Genomic DNA, 16208 nt, shown 5'->3' with positions numbered 1-16208 from the left:
GTTTCTTTGCATGGAGGGTGGTTGAACTGTGGAATGCATTGCCTGATAGAGTGGTGAGAGCAAGAACGGTCAATGAGTTTAAGGAGTGATGATAGACTTGTGTTTCCTAGGAAGGACCTCCCGCTATGAGTCTTTTGACTCTTTGGAGGCCTAAATAATAATAATAATAATAAAACTTGCATCATCTTCAAATAGCAGCAAATAGCTCTGATATATATAAATATCAATGACCTTCTAAATTTTACTGCAAATCCAATAAATAGTTTTGCTGATGACAATACACTTCACTCACTATCTCATAAAATATGCATTGCATTACACAAACCCAAAATTCCAGAATATCAATATCTGCTATCTAAATTGTGATATGCAATTTAGATTTTTTAATGCAAGCTATTTTTTAACTTCAGAATCTAATTTCTCATTAGATTCTGAAGTTATCAAATTTTGAGAGCTGAAGTTCAAAACCTTGCACTCATTAAAATATAAACCAACTCATTGTAAAATCAATCAGCCTAACTGAATATTTCAGAAAGGATTCATCATCATCATCACTCTTTATAATCGTACAGCTTTTCATCAGCTGAAAAGAACTAATTTCAAGCTGTATAAAATATCATTAACAAATAAGTTGAACAACAGTGCAAGGTTTTGATACTGTTACCTATACTGTGTCCTAATGCCTTGGCACCTAATCTCTTGGTCATTTGTGAACCTGTTTTGCTTTCCTTCCATTGCTTTGAGACCCATTCTATTGCAAGACATTAAACAACCAATAATGGGCACATTCCCTAAAATTTTATATATAAAGATAAATCATCCAATTCCAAAACCTTATTAATATCAAACATACTCAAAAATTCATATGCCTCTGGTCATTTATTTCTAGCCTCTTTTAGCATTACCTTCTCTTTTGAACTCTGCCATCACTGTCACTAGATAAGAAATATGCACACAAAATGCTCAAATGTTTGGTCTCTAGACATTAAAGCAAATCCCATAGTACCAATGTGTTACTGATCTACAGCTTTTTTTTTTTTCCATTTGGAATGTCATTAATAAAAAATAAATAAATAAACTCTATTCACCCTAGTTTCCACAGAAACCAGGTGATGAAAACTCTGGAAAGGATCTCAAGTTAACTAATTCAATATCATGAGTCTAGAAGTGTGGAATGTTTAAACTTCTAACTTCTCCTCCAGAAGGAGGAAAGTGGAAAGTACTACTAGAATGTGTTTTGAATGAGTTTATACAGCAATATGATAACTTTGTTGTTGACTGAGTGTGGCTTCCAATAATGAGTCTTCAGATTCAATGGAGATCTGTTGATGATAATAAGTGCTAACCAACTGTTCAGATGAAATATAAGGTCAATAATGGTAATTCTGAAACATTTATAAAGTGATCACACGCTTTCCACTCTTAAGATTCATGATAAAATGGTGGTGCCAGTTTTAGCACATTATTATAATATTTGTATAAATATTCAAGAAAATGCATTTTCGAATATATTAGCTTACCTTTCTTTGTTTTAACTCTGTTATTTGTTTCTCCAATCACTGACTGTTTCATGGCTTCTCGTCTAGATAAAAAAGTTACTCAAAAATTTTAGTGAACAAATATACACAAAACAGAAATCAAAATTCATATTAATTTTTTTTTTCAGTTGATTAAAACTAAAAAGTATTCTTCAACAAATCAATTAGTATGGAAAAAAACTTAAGCAAGCAATTTATTCATCATTCTTGCAATATAAGGCAAGTATAAATAATATAATAGTCCAAGACAATTATTACTATTTATGTTGCTAAATTTATATTACTTTCCTATTAACATTTTCTTCCAAACAGAAATATTATTTTTATAAATTGTACTTGACAAGATTATATTCTTGTTCTTGATATAAAAAGTTTTCTTTCACTTGGTTACAAAGCAAATTATATTTGACAAGAAATTATATTCTTGTTTAACCCTTCACCAAGTGAAAGTTTGTATCTGTGTGAAGTATCTTCACAACCAGGCTACTTGTATATAGAAATTGTAGACTTCACATGAATTGCCTTGTCATCTCAGAATGCAAAAACATTATAAGAAAAGCCACTACCCAGAATGGTTTCAACCTTTATTGAGATCTTGTCAATGGGAGTTAGAAAGAGCCAGACCCAGGAAGATATGAAAGTTGAATCGCTGATGAGACCTCAATAAAGATTGAAACTGGTCAGGAGGTGGTGCTTCCCATAATGTTTTTGTATTATGGGACACTGAGGCAATTCATGTGAAGTCAACAGCTTATGTATAGAAGTAGCCTTGTCATATACATGCAAATTTTGTGAACATACAATGTTTGCATACAATGCGATAAAGGATTAAATAAGAATCTAATTTCTTGTCAAATATAATTTACTTCATTTTTTTTGTTCTGTTTTTATTCTTCTTCACAAACAAACTTTTGTAAGCATGAGCAAACAAAAGTTTGTGAAGTATCTTCATGACTTTTTTATTTGTCAGAGTGACTCCAATATGGCATCTCTTACATTTCTGTCTTCTGCTAAGGTAAGATGGTATATTGAATGTATTGATTCTAGATTTGCTACCATTTCATTTCCCATTCATTTTTAAATAATTACAAAACCCTATATCAAACACTTGTGTTGTTATGTTCCATCTAGTCATTTCTACTATGTGACCATTTCTTTCTCTCAGCTACTTCTCTTCTGTCAGCAGTTGTAATTTCATACTGTAAGTTCCTTTATGTTATTGACTCAATTCTTTCACTATCTTTCTGTCCTTCTCATGCCCAATCATAACGTTCAACCCTCTCTATTTTATCTCCCTCAATCATGAATTCATTGGAATTTTCAGAAGCCGTCACTTTTGCCTTACTGATATTTAAATTAAGTCTGGATTTTTTGCTTTCCCTCTTAATTAACATTATCAACTGCTCTAGATCTTCCTTACTTTCTTATGTGAAAATTATATCATCTGCATATCTCAAATTATTTATTTTCTCCTCTCCAATCTCGATTCCTGCTTATTTTTATCTACGTCAGCCATTCTCATAACATATTCACTGCAAATATTAAAAAGACAGGGTGAAATATACACCCCTGCCTCACCCCTATTTCCACACAAACACTGTCCATTTCTTCAACGATTGTTTTTATTGAAGTTTCTTGATTGCCACACAGTTCTCTGATTGATGCTGAGGTATTCTCAATACTCTTATCACATTCCACAGTCATTATGATTAACACACCTGAATACTTTCTTATAATTAATATAACAGATGAATACTTCCTTTGGAAATCCTCTTTTTCCTCCCATAATTTATCTCATGTTTGCTAACTGGTTTTTCTAGCTCCTCTGTCTCTCCTAAAATCTATTTGTTTAGACTGCTTTCAGCATAACATTTTACTCGCATGTGAAATTAATGGAATAGTTCTGTAACCTTTGCATTCTCTTAGATTTGATTTTTTTTTTTTTTTTTTGGAATTGTAATCAATATTAATGTTGTTGTTGTCAAGTCCGTTGAAGAGCTTCTAGATGTGACCGTGGGCCTGTAGAACTGCTTTGGCAATCTGTTGATGGAATAGAGCTTTTCTGTGAAAGGAATGGACAGGAAAATCTAGACTAAAAGAGATCATCTACTTTACAATATGATCATGAAATTAGAAAACAGATAGACTTAGAGCACCTGTCCATTGAAATAAGCAAAGAGTCATTCTTTTCCACTATACTACCAAAAAACACAATGATTAACTTAAATCTCCTAGAACCTTGTTCAAAAAAAGATTCATAGCATGAAAATAAAAGAAAAGGACTTGATGCTACACTTCACTTAAATAATCTAAACCATGTCATTGCCTACACTGATTTCAAGGAGGATTAGGAGTTTTTCTAACTCTACCTGGAGACAAGGAAATGCAAATCAAAACCACAGCTGGCAAAATAGCTTCAAACTTCATTTGTGAATTAACAGCCATACAAGCAACTTTCAAGTTCTATCTCTCTGTAATCTAGTAATAAACATTACAGAAGGAATAACCATCTACAAAACTGCACTTGAAAATGGAAAAACAAAACTCACACAGGAAATTCATGAACAACTAACAACTTTAAATTTGAAAAATAAGAGCTGTACACTGCAGTGAATATCAGTCCATGTAAATATTGTAGGCAATGAGAGAGCAGACAGACTAGCCAAAGAAGCAAAATACCTACACCCACTATCACTAACTGATGCTAACTCTGTTGCAAAAATAAGATTGGTCAAACAAACTATCAAGAAGAAGAATGAAATCAGTGAAATTAATGAAAATAACGAAATAACCACAATCAACACCAAACTAAGGACGGAACATTTAAAAGGCATAAAATTCAGCCAGAGTTATGAAATATGCAAGAACTGTCCAGGAGTCAAACTAACACCTGCCCATATCTATTCTTATCTCTATAGTTGCTGCTGCTCTACAGAAAATTTACAATGTTTTCTAATCTCTAGGCCAATATATTTTCTTACAAATCTGTTGACAGATTTCATAATATCTTTATTACTATATCCTTGGCTGCTCTCAACAATTCTAATGACACTCCATCAGATCCAATATATTTATTTCCTTTTTGTACTGTTGCACAGACCATATCACCTCATTTCTTTTAATTATCATAAATTCTTTTAAGAATTCTCTTTTCAAATTCTCTTCATTGTCAGTATCTTTTCTTATGCAATTCCTCTACATATCCCTTCCTTTTTTTTTTTTTTGCATCTATCAAACCATTTTTATTACTTCCAGTCTAGGGATAAACTTTCCAATAACTTCATTTATCTTCCTAAAAATATCTCCTGTTTTTCTTGTGATGTTACTTCTTCAATTTCCTTGTATCTTTTGTTTAGATGGTTCTTTTTTTTATCGTTAATTGGCTCTTTATCCTAATGTTTCAGTTACATGATTTAAATCAAATCTGATACCATGTTTGTTTTATCTTAGCCATTAATTTCAATTTAATATCAACAATCAGTAATTCATGATCTGTTCTACAGTCAACAACAAGTAGACTGTGATAGTAGTCTGTTTTACTATTTGATAGTAGTTTCCCCCCCTCCTCTTTTGGCAATAATATAATCTATCTAATTTCTGTATTCAACATTTGGTGAGATCCATATATACAATCTTTTGTTTTGAAAGTAAGTGTGTTTAATAAAGAAACTGCTCTCTACAAAAAAAACTCCAACATTCTTTTCCTGCTTTATTTCTCAATCCTAAGCCAAAAATGAAAAACACATCCCAAAATGTACTTTTCATGCTCTCTTCCAACTACAAATCCCACTTTATTTCATATAAAACTTTCACAACCAGAGTAATAAATCCTAAAGGTTTCAGTAGCAATATGGCTCATACCTGTCCATCTAAATTTCCAATTCCTAAAATCTTAATTCAAGTTCTTCTCATTCTTTTCTTTCTTTCTTTACTAATTCTAGTTCTCCTTGATACATCTTAATTCCATGTTCCTATTTCATGTAAATCAGTAAATCATCATCCTTTAAAACTAACTATATCAGAAGACAAAACTTCCTGAAGGCTTTCATCTGGCTTCATTATTTTTGTTAATTTTATTGGTAATTGTAGTTTCCCTATGCTCTTCCCCAGTAACTGCTTTGATGCCTGCATCTCTTGGATATCCAGCATTATATCTCAGTAACTTAATCACGTGTTCATAAGGTTTTCTTAGCAAAATACATACAGAAGTGGTTTGCCATCTTCTGTGTTTGCAGTACAAGTCAACCTTAGGTATCACTGCCTGTCTACATGGGAAGCACTACCAGGAGAAACTTGCAATTCCCCAGTCAGTATAGTCAGCTTGCCCTAAGTTCAGCTCTCCACCACACTGAGGTGTGCATCCAACTTGAGAAATTTCAAATAGAAATTACACATTGTTAAATGCTAATAATGTCAAGTTCCTTCCCAATGTCTTCACTTTTTTGATATGGTTCTAACAGTCAGGACCTCAGAAATTTTCCTCAGAACATTTATATCCATAGTCTCCAATCTTTTATCAACTGCTTTATCTATTCTAACTCACTGGCAGGAATTCATTTTTAGTTTAAAATGAAATTGGAAACCAAAGGATGTGTTTCAGAGTGTACATGCTATTAACAGATGATGACAGATGGAACATGCAGTTCTCAGCAGGCAGCATTTTTCTCCCCCATCAATTAATACTTAATACAAATTATGGTTATGCTAGCATAAAATAACAACATGTGGCAGTCCTTCTCACTGATCACATGAGCATCAGTTTGCAAAATTATATTAAATAATGCTTCAGAAGGTTTGTTTATGTTATGAAGTATTTCTCAGAAAAAGTCAGTTTTGTAATAATTAACAATTCACTATTGAAAAGTTTTCTTTGTGGCATATTTTATATAAGTAAAGTATTCTGTGCCTTTGCAGCATAAGGTTGAAATTGCTGGATTTGAATTCTATTTAGGATGTGAGGAATATTTTTAATGACTTTTAAAGTGAAGGCAAGTTGTCTAGTCACATATGAAGGTTGTTCCTTCTGGAAATTTAGAGATCTCTTCCCTATATCCTGTAAAACAGACAAACTTTCCATAGAGCATATATACAATTCTCATTATAGAGAACACCATTACAAAAAATTCACTTACTCACTAGAACAAACTACCAAAAAACATCACAACCAGAGTTTCATGAGGCTCTGGTTTTAGTGGTTTTAGTTTATTTAATTAATTTATTTATTTTAGTTCTGCTGTATGACGACAGTCGACTCTAACAGAATAGGGCATAATAGGCTTGGTAAAATATGTTAATGGGAGAAGAGACAAGGTCAAATATATATAAAGATATAATTTATGCTGAAAGAGATATAACCAAAAGGGTGTCAACTTTCTACCTGTTAAACAGCCAACAGCCAATCAACAACTAGCATTTCTTATCACAGTCATCTTCCATTCATATATTAGGCTTAATAGCCTCTTATCCTTAATGGCCAAATAAATTGACTTTCATAAACTAAATTTTTGCTAGGAAAGGGTGGTTAGTGCTATAACTGCAGTCTGCTTGGTTTGTTAACTGCCCAATATGGTAGTTTGCAGAAGAAACCTTGCAATCACCATTACACAAGCTAGCTTAGACGTGCCTGAAAAAGTCCTGAATAAAGTTTTTCTGCCCACATACCAGATTGGAATCCAAGTTTCTTTTCCAGGCGAATCATGTAATAAAATGTCTCAGCTATGCAGATATCACAATTCTATTTAATCCGTGTATTAATTTTGAATTAGTCATAACTTATTCATAAAAGCAATTTTGTTTTTTCTTTCATTACATGTGAAGATTAGGCCAAGTAGATTGGGGTAAAAAAAAAAATACTTCATTTTTTTTTTTATTTGATACTGCTAAAAGTTAAACATGAGATCATTAGTTGAGGTGGGGAAAAGGACTTGGAAAAAAATGAATAAATAAATAATAAAAAAAAAACAGGAGGTGCAAAAAATATACGAATAACCATAGTTAAACATGAGGGCTAAAGCTGCATCCAAGAAAACTACATTTTCTTTTTTTGTGCCAGTATTATTTTTCATCTGCATACCCATTAATTCTATGTTGGAAGGAGTCTATGCAATTAAGATATTCAATTAGCTGCAGTCTTAAATGTATTATTTTAAATCCACAAATTAAATCAGAATTTGGATCCAAGACAACAAACCAGTCATGTTTCTTCACACTCCAACTTTAAACTCGATAAATTAATCTTTTCTTCATCTGCTCAATATTCTTCATATTCATGGTTCCTGCATGAATATGAAGAATATTGAAGAATTATGCAATAACTTTCCATAATAGATTTTAAAAGGAAACAGTGAAAAAAGGAGGAAAAACAATAAAGTGATCTGATGGCTTGGTTGGCTCCAACCAACAGGCTGTGGGTTTGAATCCCATTGTAGACATGGATGTTTGTGAATGTCTTTAGGTGATAGATCAATTTCATTATTATTTAAATTAAGGGGATATTAAATCCCACATAGTTTTAAAACCGAATAAGAAACTCAAAGATTGGAATCAGAGAGTTTCTTGCCGAATATAGTAAACTATAAAGTATCGGCGACACTAGCATTAGCCAATGCAAGTGACCCTAGTATGTAGTACAATACCGGACGACTCGTTGCAAAGGTGGGGGAAGTTCAGATCGCTATTCTTAGGTATTTTCCATAATGTAAAAACACATTTCCTAGGAAATGTATGCTGTTATTACATTATGGAGGGAGGTCACTACCCAGACCGGTTTCAGCCTTTTTTGAGGCTTCATCAGTGAGTAGCTAGACCTAATACCGAAGTGTATAGCGAAAAGAACTTATATACTCTGCAAACGAGTTATCCAAACAGGTGCAACCATTAAGTTACTTAAATATAAAGAGCTAATAAGCTTCATTTCGGCAATGAAACCATTACTTAAATTACTTAAATTAAGGGGATATTAAATCCCCTTAATTTAAGTAATTTAAGTAATGGTTTCATTGCCGAAATGAAGCTTATTAGCTCTTTATATTTAAGTTCATTATTATTATTATTATTATGTGACACCTCCAAGGAGCCCAAAGACTCATCGAGGAAGGGCACCTACTCTACAACTCTTCTTCTCCACCACTCAATCCACCAACTACAGCAAACTGCATCATCTACATCAATGCCATCTACTGCCCACCACTACCACTCATATTTTCACAGATAATCACAAACATTCATGCCCATGGCAGGATTCGAATATGCATCCTTTTAGCTGGAGAGCAGATATGCTAACCACTCGGACAGCAGGCCAACACTGTTCAGTACAAGACCCTATTTATTGGAAGTCTGAAGTGGCTTGGAAAAAAAAAGTTCCATATTTGGTCTCTAAAGAAGGGTTTCCAAATTATTTAAACCTCAGCACCACTCACAGCAGTACTAATGTACTAGTAGCAATACTAACGTACAGGTTTATAACCTTTTATGGGTGGGATTTACATAAAAAAATGAAAAAAACAAAAAGAAATCTCAAAAGATTTCAGAAATTGGAAATTTTCACTATTCCCGGCTTGTTGGTTTTATTATTAAATACCATATCTATAGCACACTAAAACAAAAATGCTTACTGCTGCTGAAAACTTTTACTAGGAACAAGGCCAGCCAGTGTTTGTTCATCCTCTCCCTCTCGAAATGCTTGCCACCAGTTTGGATCCTCCTGACTTATAATATGCAAAATGTCTCCCTTTTGAAATGATATTCCCAGCTCTCGACAAGGTATGTATAAATCATCATCAGGATTATAGTCAAAATGAGCTTTCATATGCATCTAGAATTTTTTTAAAAAATTAAAGAGAAACATTGAAAGAAATTTTTAAAATACAAGATTTTCTTTTCTAATATGATTCACTTATTCATAACTAAAATGTTTGGCTGCATAGTATATATGTATACACCCACACCAACTTCTTCCCCTGACACACACACACACACACACGAGTATATCTATCTATAAATCTGGAGTTTAATTCATAATACCAAGGAATTAAATACATGCAATATTTATTTATTTATTTATTTACTGCAAACATTTCACTGGGTTCATATCCAGTATCATCAGAGCACAAATAGTTTGTCATACTACACAAACACTGAGAATCAGTTATTAGTGGAAAAAGTTTTAAAACTGTAAAGGACATCACAAAGAACTAGAGTCCTAAATTGGTCCTCTATTGTTGGATAAAGACAAATTTATTAAGTTAATCTTAAAATGATGGCCTCTCAGATTTTTGGTAAATTAATACAGACATAATTTTTGAGTTTTGAGGTTTACAGAAATTTTTCATAGCTACTGCTGATTGCAAAAAAACAGGCTCTCTGACTTGCATTGACTTCTGTGTACCATTTTGATTTTTCTTCTGTTTAATCCTGCATGAAAGGGTGTCTAAAGCATAGTCTGCCAGTCCTGCCTTGCCATAATGATAATAGTGGATGTATTTCTTATGCTCGCCAAGGCAGACGTAAATATTTCTGTCTGTCCACAGTAAGCCAATTCACAAGTACTGGGCATTTCATATACACTCCTGGATGTGATAAAGGATGGAGATCTCAGGTTAGCAGATGATATATATGATTTGTAGTGTAGGGCTTATATTTATTAAACACTCTGGCTACCTTTGAGATGTGCCCTAAATATAAGGAATAGTAATAGTTTTGTTGTAGACTTTTTTTTATTAAAGGAAGGGGGTTGGGAGAGGATTTAGTATTTTATCTGTTTTGGGGGGAAATTATAGTTATTGGCAAAAGCAACATCAGACAAATAGCCTGGCTCTGTGCGCTAGTATTTAAGGAGACCATGCTGTTAGGCTGAATGATGGTGTGCTGTTCGTGTAAATATCATTCAGCATGTGTTGGCTTTCTACAAATAGAAAAAAAGATTATATCTCGGAGGGGCAGGCAGTTATTTGATTCTATTATTGTTTCAATTGTGGAATGAATTTTTGAATGGTGGCTGTTTAAATGCATTAAAAATGTCTCTGATGTGTATGGACTATGGAGCCAAATAGCAAATACATTATCTACGCTGTGCAGCCAAACCACATGTTTGAGTATAGCTGTGTTGAATACTTGATTTTCTAGGTTATGTGCTAAAGTGGGAGAAATGAGAAAAGCCATTGCAGTCTCATCCAGTTGTTTGTATATTTTTCCTTTCCATGTGAAATAATCAGCATGTACTATAAATTTAAATAATTCAAATATTCTGGGGGGGGGGGATATGGGACTTCATCAAATCAGAGGTTTCTGTCAATGGTACATTAATAAATAGCAAAGTAAACAGTAAAACTATTCATGATGATGTCTGAACTTTTTTGGATATTGGTTTTTAACATAGTTTTAAAGTGGATAGAATTTTTTCACAAAAGAGAGAAAGTTACCTGTGAGGAGGCAAGTGATTTTGCCGACTGTTCAGTCACTTTGTATATATGACTGGCTATGCTGTCAACAATTGGTGTAGAGAGATATTAGGTTGCTTGGGAATTTTTGGTGATCCATTGTATTCTGGGTATAGGTTTTACATGAAAAGGTTTGAGCTTATTAATAAATTCCTTGGGCTAAGATATAACTTTTTTCAATAATTTAAGAACTGCATTCTTTTGTGTATTAGTAGGAGCTCAATCTATAATTTGTTATGTAGGATGCAAAAGATTATGCTTTTTTTTTTTAATGTTATCTTCTGTTTGTTCTTGTTTTAGTAATACGATTGCCTTTTATAATAAAGTGACAAGAGCAGTTGATGAGGAAAAGGCATATGCTGCCATTTTTTTGGATTTTGCAAAGGCATTTGACAGGGTGTCACATGATAAGGTGATATTTAAGTTGCAGCACATGGATTTAAATGTGAGGTTAGTCAACTGGATTCAGGATTGGCTGTCCGATAGATATCAGAGAGTTGTGTATGGTGGGGCAATATCAAGGAAGCAGAAGTGGGGTACCACAGGGCTCAATACTGGGACCTGTATTGTTCAACCTTTATATCAATGACATTGTCAACGGATTGCAAGGGGATATTCAGTTGTTTGCAGATGATGTGAAGCTGGGAAGGATTATGTAATAGTGCAGATGTGGCAGCCCTGCAAGAGGATTTGAATAAACTAGATAGATGGGCATATAAATGGGGATTTCGGTTTAATGTAGCAAAATGTAAAGTCTTGAAGTTTTGGATCCATCGATGGGAGGATGCATACTTGATTGAAGGAGCTATACTGGAGGAAGTAGGGGAGACAAGAGATCTGGAGGTGATGATTGATAGAAAACTGAAATTCAGGGAGCATATTGCAAAGGTGGTGAAGGTAACCCAGAAGATTGCTTTAGACTAGTATTCTCAAACTTGGTCCCCAGGATTTGAAGGGGATAAATTAACTGTGGAAAGGGTAAAGAGGCGGATAACAAAGATGGTTTCAGGACTGTACAATGCCAGTTATGAGGATCGACTGAGAGAATGTGGACTGCAGAGTTTGGTGGATAGAAGGAGAGGTGATATGATCGAGACTTAAACTGTTGAGAGGCAGTTACAGGGTAGACAGTGGGGAGTTCTTTCACTTGGTGGAACCGTAGGAAGGAGCGATAACAATGGGACCATCCCTGGAAATTGTGAAAGGAAGCTGTGAGCAAGCGGGTGAGGAGTGGTTTCTTTGCATGGAGGGTGGTTGAACTGTGGAATGCATTGCCCTAGAGAATGGTTAGAGTAAGAACAGTCAATGAGTTCAAGGAGTGGTATGATAGGCTTTGTGTTTCCTAAAAATGACCTCTCACGATGAGTCTTTTGACTCCATGCAGGCCTGGATGATGATGATCATGATGATGATAATAATAACAGTAGCATTACCTTCATTTGTCTTGTTATAATAACTTTCTCATTACTGTACATTATTTTTAAGGCTATTATTTCTTTGTATGTAATATTGCTTTTGGGGAATTTTGAACTAGTCAGCAAATTGTTTTACATCAAAACAAATTTGTTGGCTGTTATAGGAAGTAAACTGCATATATCTCATGTTCAGATACCATCATTCCAGTTTTGCTAAGTGTGATGGTGAAGTTATAACTGAGTGCAATGACAATTTCTTCCATTAATGTTATGGATGGTAAGTTCACAACAATGTGATCCTGACATAGTTTGCAGTCGACCACTGTACACTGCTGGAGGATTTCTTCTGAAGCTGGCAAGAACTGTCCACAGTTCATGACTTAAGATTTTGCGCATGTCATGTCTTCATACAGAGTGCTGATAGTTATATTTGAAAGCTCTGTGTGAGTAGTGTCAATTTTCTCCCATGTGTTAGACTGGTCTATCTGCAATGTATCGAGTGTTGGCTGAACTAAGCTTTGTTTCAATCTGACACAGTTAGGGATGGTATTAGCATCTAAGCATTTTCTAAGAATGCTAACCTGCTTAGCTGCCATGCCAATTTCAATTTTCACTGAACAAATTATGCTTTGTGTGTAGTAGTTGTATATGTGAGTGTGTGTGTAGATAAGCTATAACACTTATTCATAACACTAATACATACATATGAGGGTGGGCTGAAGAGTTCTGATAAACACTATCATCATCATCATCAAATTCCTGCCATGTACCCACAAGGGGTGTACAGGATATGATAGTACTACATGAAAAAATTATATCATTACTAACTTCCTATCTACAATTTTCCTCCAAATCAGTCTGTTACTTGTCAAGACTCCAACATTATCAGATCTTATATTTCTATCGTCTAAGGCACTTTGTACCGTATCAATCCACCTATATCTTGGTCTTCCTCTGGGTCGTTTTGCTGCCAACCTGGCAGAGAACACTTATTTTGCTAATCTTTCCTTGCCCATTCTGTTTAGGTGACCATACCACTTGAGATTAGCTCTGCTAACGCATTCTTGGATGCTGACAATATCAAGTTCTTTCCTAATATCTCGTTTTTAATATGAAATTGCCATTGATGCCATCTGTTCATGCCTATAATCTTTCTCAGAACTCTCATATCTGCGGTCTCTAGTCTTTGGTCAAGTGTTTTACTTCTGACCCAGCTCTCAGATCCATAAGTTAAAACTGGTTTGAACACTGTCTTGTATACAGCTAATTTAGTGTTCCGACTAATTTCTCTCTTATTACATATGAATTTATTCACTTGACTTCCCACCATACCAGCTTTGCTGATTCTGTTGTCTATTTCTATATTTAATTTACCATCTTCAGTAAAAATCATGCCTAAGTAGCTGAAATGCTTTACTTGTTCTACAGGTTCTCCATTCACAACACAGTTGACATTTTCAATGATTCTGCCTATTTTCATTGTCTTTGTCTTCTTATTGCTGACCTTCATACCATATCTATTACAACAACTATTCAATTTAGTCAGATAATCTTGCAGACTTGTAGCGGATTTATTTAGAAGTATAACATCATCTGCATAAAGCAAAGAGCAGACATTAACATCTCCAATTTTGATATCATGTTTAATACCACTTTCCTTCATAATGTGATCCATATAGATAATGAATAACAGAGGGGATAATGTACATCCTTGTCTCACACCAGATTTAACATTAAACCATCTTCCTGTACTTCCTTCAATTCTAACTGCTGACTTACAACTCAAATAAAGACTAGGTATTGCTTGATATTATGCCCCATTGACATCATATAACTGCAGCGTATTGAATAGCTTCTCTCTTGGCATCTTATCATATGCCTTTTCCAAATCGACAAAACTTAAATACAGATCTTTGTTATATTCCCATGCTTTCTCGACTATTTGTCGTAAAGTAAAGATCTGATCCTGACAGCCTCTGTTTGGCCTGAATCCAGCTTGTTCTTCACCAAGCTTTTCTTCCACAATTCTTCTCAACCGTTTCTCAAGTATACTTGCTTAGATAATCTTGCCAGGAACACTCAGTAGGGAAATACCTCTGTAATTCTCACATTCAGTTTTATTTCCCTTTTTATATATGGGTACTATGAGAGCTCTACTCCAATCATCGGGAATTCGTCCCTCTGTCCAGGCTTTCTGAACTATGCAGTGCAGCCACTGTAAGACTCTTATACCACCATACTTCAGCATTTCTGGTCGAATATCATCTACTCCAGCTGCCTTTCTACATTTCAAGCCTTTGATGGCTTTTTCTACTTCAAGTATGGATATGTATTCCTGACTGCATGCCTGGTCAGTGTTTTTTTACCACTCTGCTGTCATCACTGCTTGTTTCATTTAGCAGTTTTTCAAAGTAATTACTCCATACTTCAAGGATATCTTTTTCTCCAGTTTTCACGTCACCTTTATCATCTCTAACTCCTTTTACAGCACTCTTTCCTCCATTCCTAAGCTTCTTCGACAACCTCCAGAATATTTTGCCACCTTCTTGATATTTATTTTCTATATTCTTGCCAAAGTCCTCCCATGACTTGTTTAGCTAGTTTTACACGGTGTTTAGCATTCTTGCATTTGTCTCTATATTCTCTAAGAGCACAAGCTGACTTATTTGACAGGAACTTTTGATATGCATTCTTCTTTTCCTTCACTTTTCTTCTTTTCCTTGCAGACAACCTCACCACATGCCTCTCTGGCAGAATCAATCAATGTTTTCTTCAGAGTTTGCCACTGAATCTCCAAGGTTTGATTCCTGCTCTCAAACTCTTTCATTTTTTCTTCAATAATCTTTGTGTATTTTAATCTACAGTTCACATCTGAGAGCTGCTCAACTTTTATTCGCTTTAAAACTTTCTTACATGTTATTCTTTTCAATATGAAATTCAATTTTATCTTGCTCAAGACTAAATAGTGATCGCTTCCAATTTCAAATCCTCTGTACACTCTAGTGTCCTGCACCACAGAGAAAACATCACTATCAACAATAACATAGTCAATGAGACTCTTCTTATTCCTTGCCTCTTCTCTCCATGTGAATTTGTGCACATTTTTATGTTGGAACATGGTGTTAGTAATAACCAGTCCATGTCCTGAGCAGAAATCCAATAGATATTTGCCATTATTATTACTTTGCTCTTTTCTCCAAATTTTCCCAAAATATTTTTGTATGTCTCACAATCATCATTTCCTACTCTGCTATTTAGATCCCCAACAAGGACCAACTTTTCCTTTTTCATTGTGTCAGTTGCTTTTTCTAAAGCCTCATAAAATTCCTCCACTTCTACCTTAGTAGAACCTTCCGTGGGACCATAGGCACAAATAAGTCTCATTGTCCAGTTCCCCATTCTTATATTTGCCCACATTACTCTACTTGAGACTGACTGCCATTCAAGAAGATTAGCCTCGTATTTTGTGTTGAATACTATGGCTACTCCTTCTTTTCCTTGATTGTCATTGCCTGAATATAACATTTTGTATTTATTGCTCAGAAAGATCTCACCAGTTTTGGCCTTTTTTGTTTCAGTCACCCCTATTATGTCGATCTGGTACTTATCTAATTCCTCAGCTAGCTCCATTTCTTTGCCATTCAGGCTTCTTATGTTGATAGTACCGATCTTTAACTCTGGTGATGTTGAGTTGGGGTTTGTTTTCAGATTTGTAGATAAGCCATAACACTTATTCATAACACTAATACATACATATGAGGGTGGGCTGAAGAGTTCTGATAAACACCTAGAACAAAAATGATATTAAAGCAACTGAT

General features: G+C 34.4%; 1 protein-coding gene across 1 annotated transcript in view; it reads right to left on the bottom strand.

Annotated features, from left to right (window-relative positions):
• The window catches only part of LOC150102240 (uncharacterized), a 266604-nt gene that overhangs the window by 37638 nt on the left and 212758 nt on the right, over positions 1-16208 (bottom strand). The window contains exons 13-14 of the mRNA XM_090399535.1: positions 9152-9351; positions 1521-1582 (exon numbers count right to left, since the gene is read on the bottom strand). Coding sequence (XP_090255661.1) covers positions 1521-1582; positions 9152-9351 — 262 coding nt within the window. The remainder of the gene's footprint in view (positions 1-1520; positions 1583-9151; positions 9352-16208) is intronic.

Source organism: Typopeltis vanoorti, chromosome 10 (assembly GCF_054136105.1).
Source record: "Typopeltis vanoorti isolate ZY-2024b chromosome 10, IOZ_Tvanoo_1.0, whole genome shotgun sequence".
Taxonomy (NCBI): domain Eukaryota; kingdom Metazoa; phylum Arthropoda; class Arachnida; order Uropygi; family Thelyphonidae; genus Typopeltis; species Typopeltis vanoorti.
The sequence above is the reverse complement of the archived record's forward strand: the minus strand, read 5'-3'. Positions and strand labels throughout refer to the sequence as shown.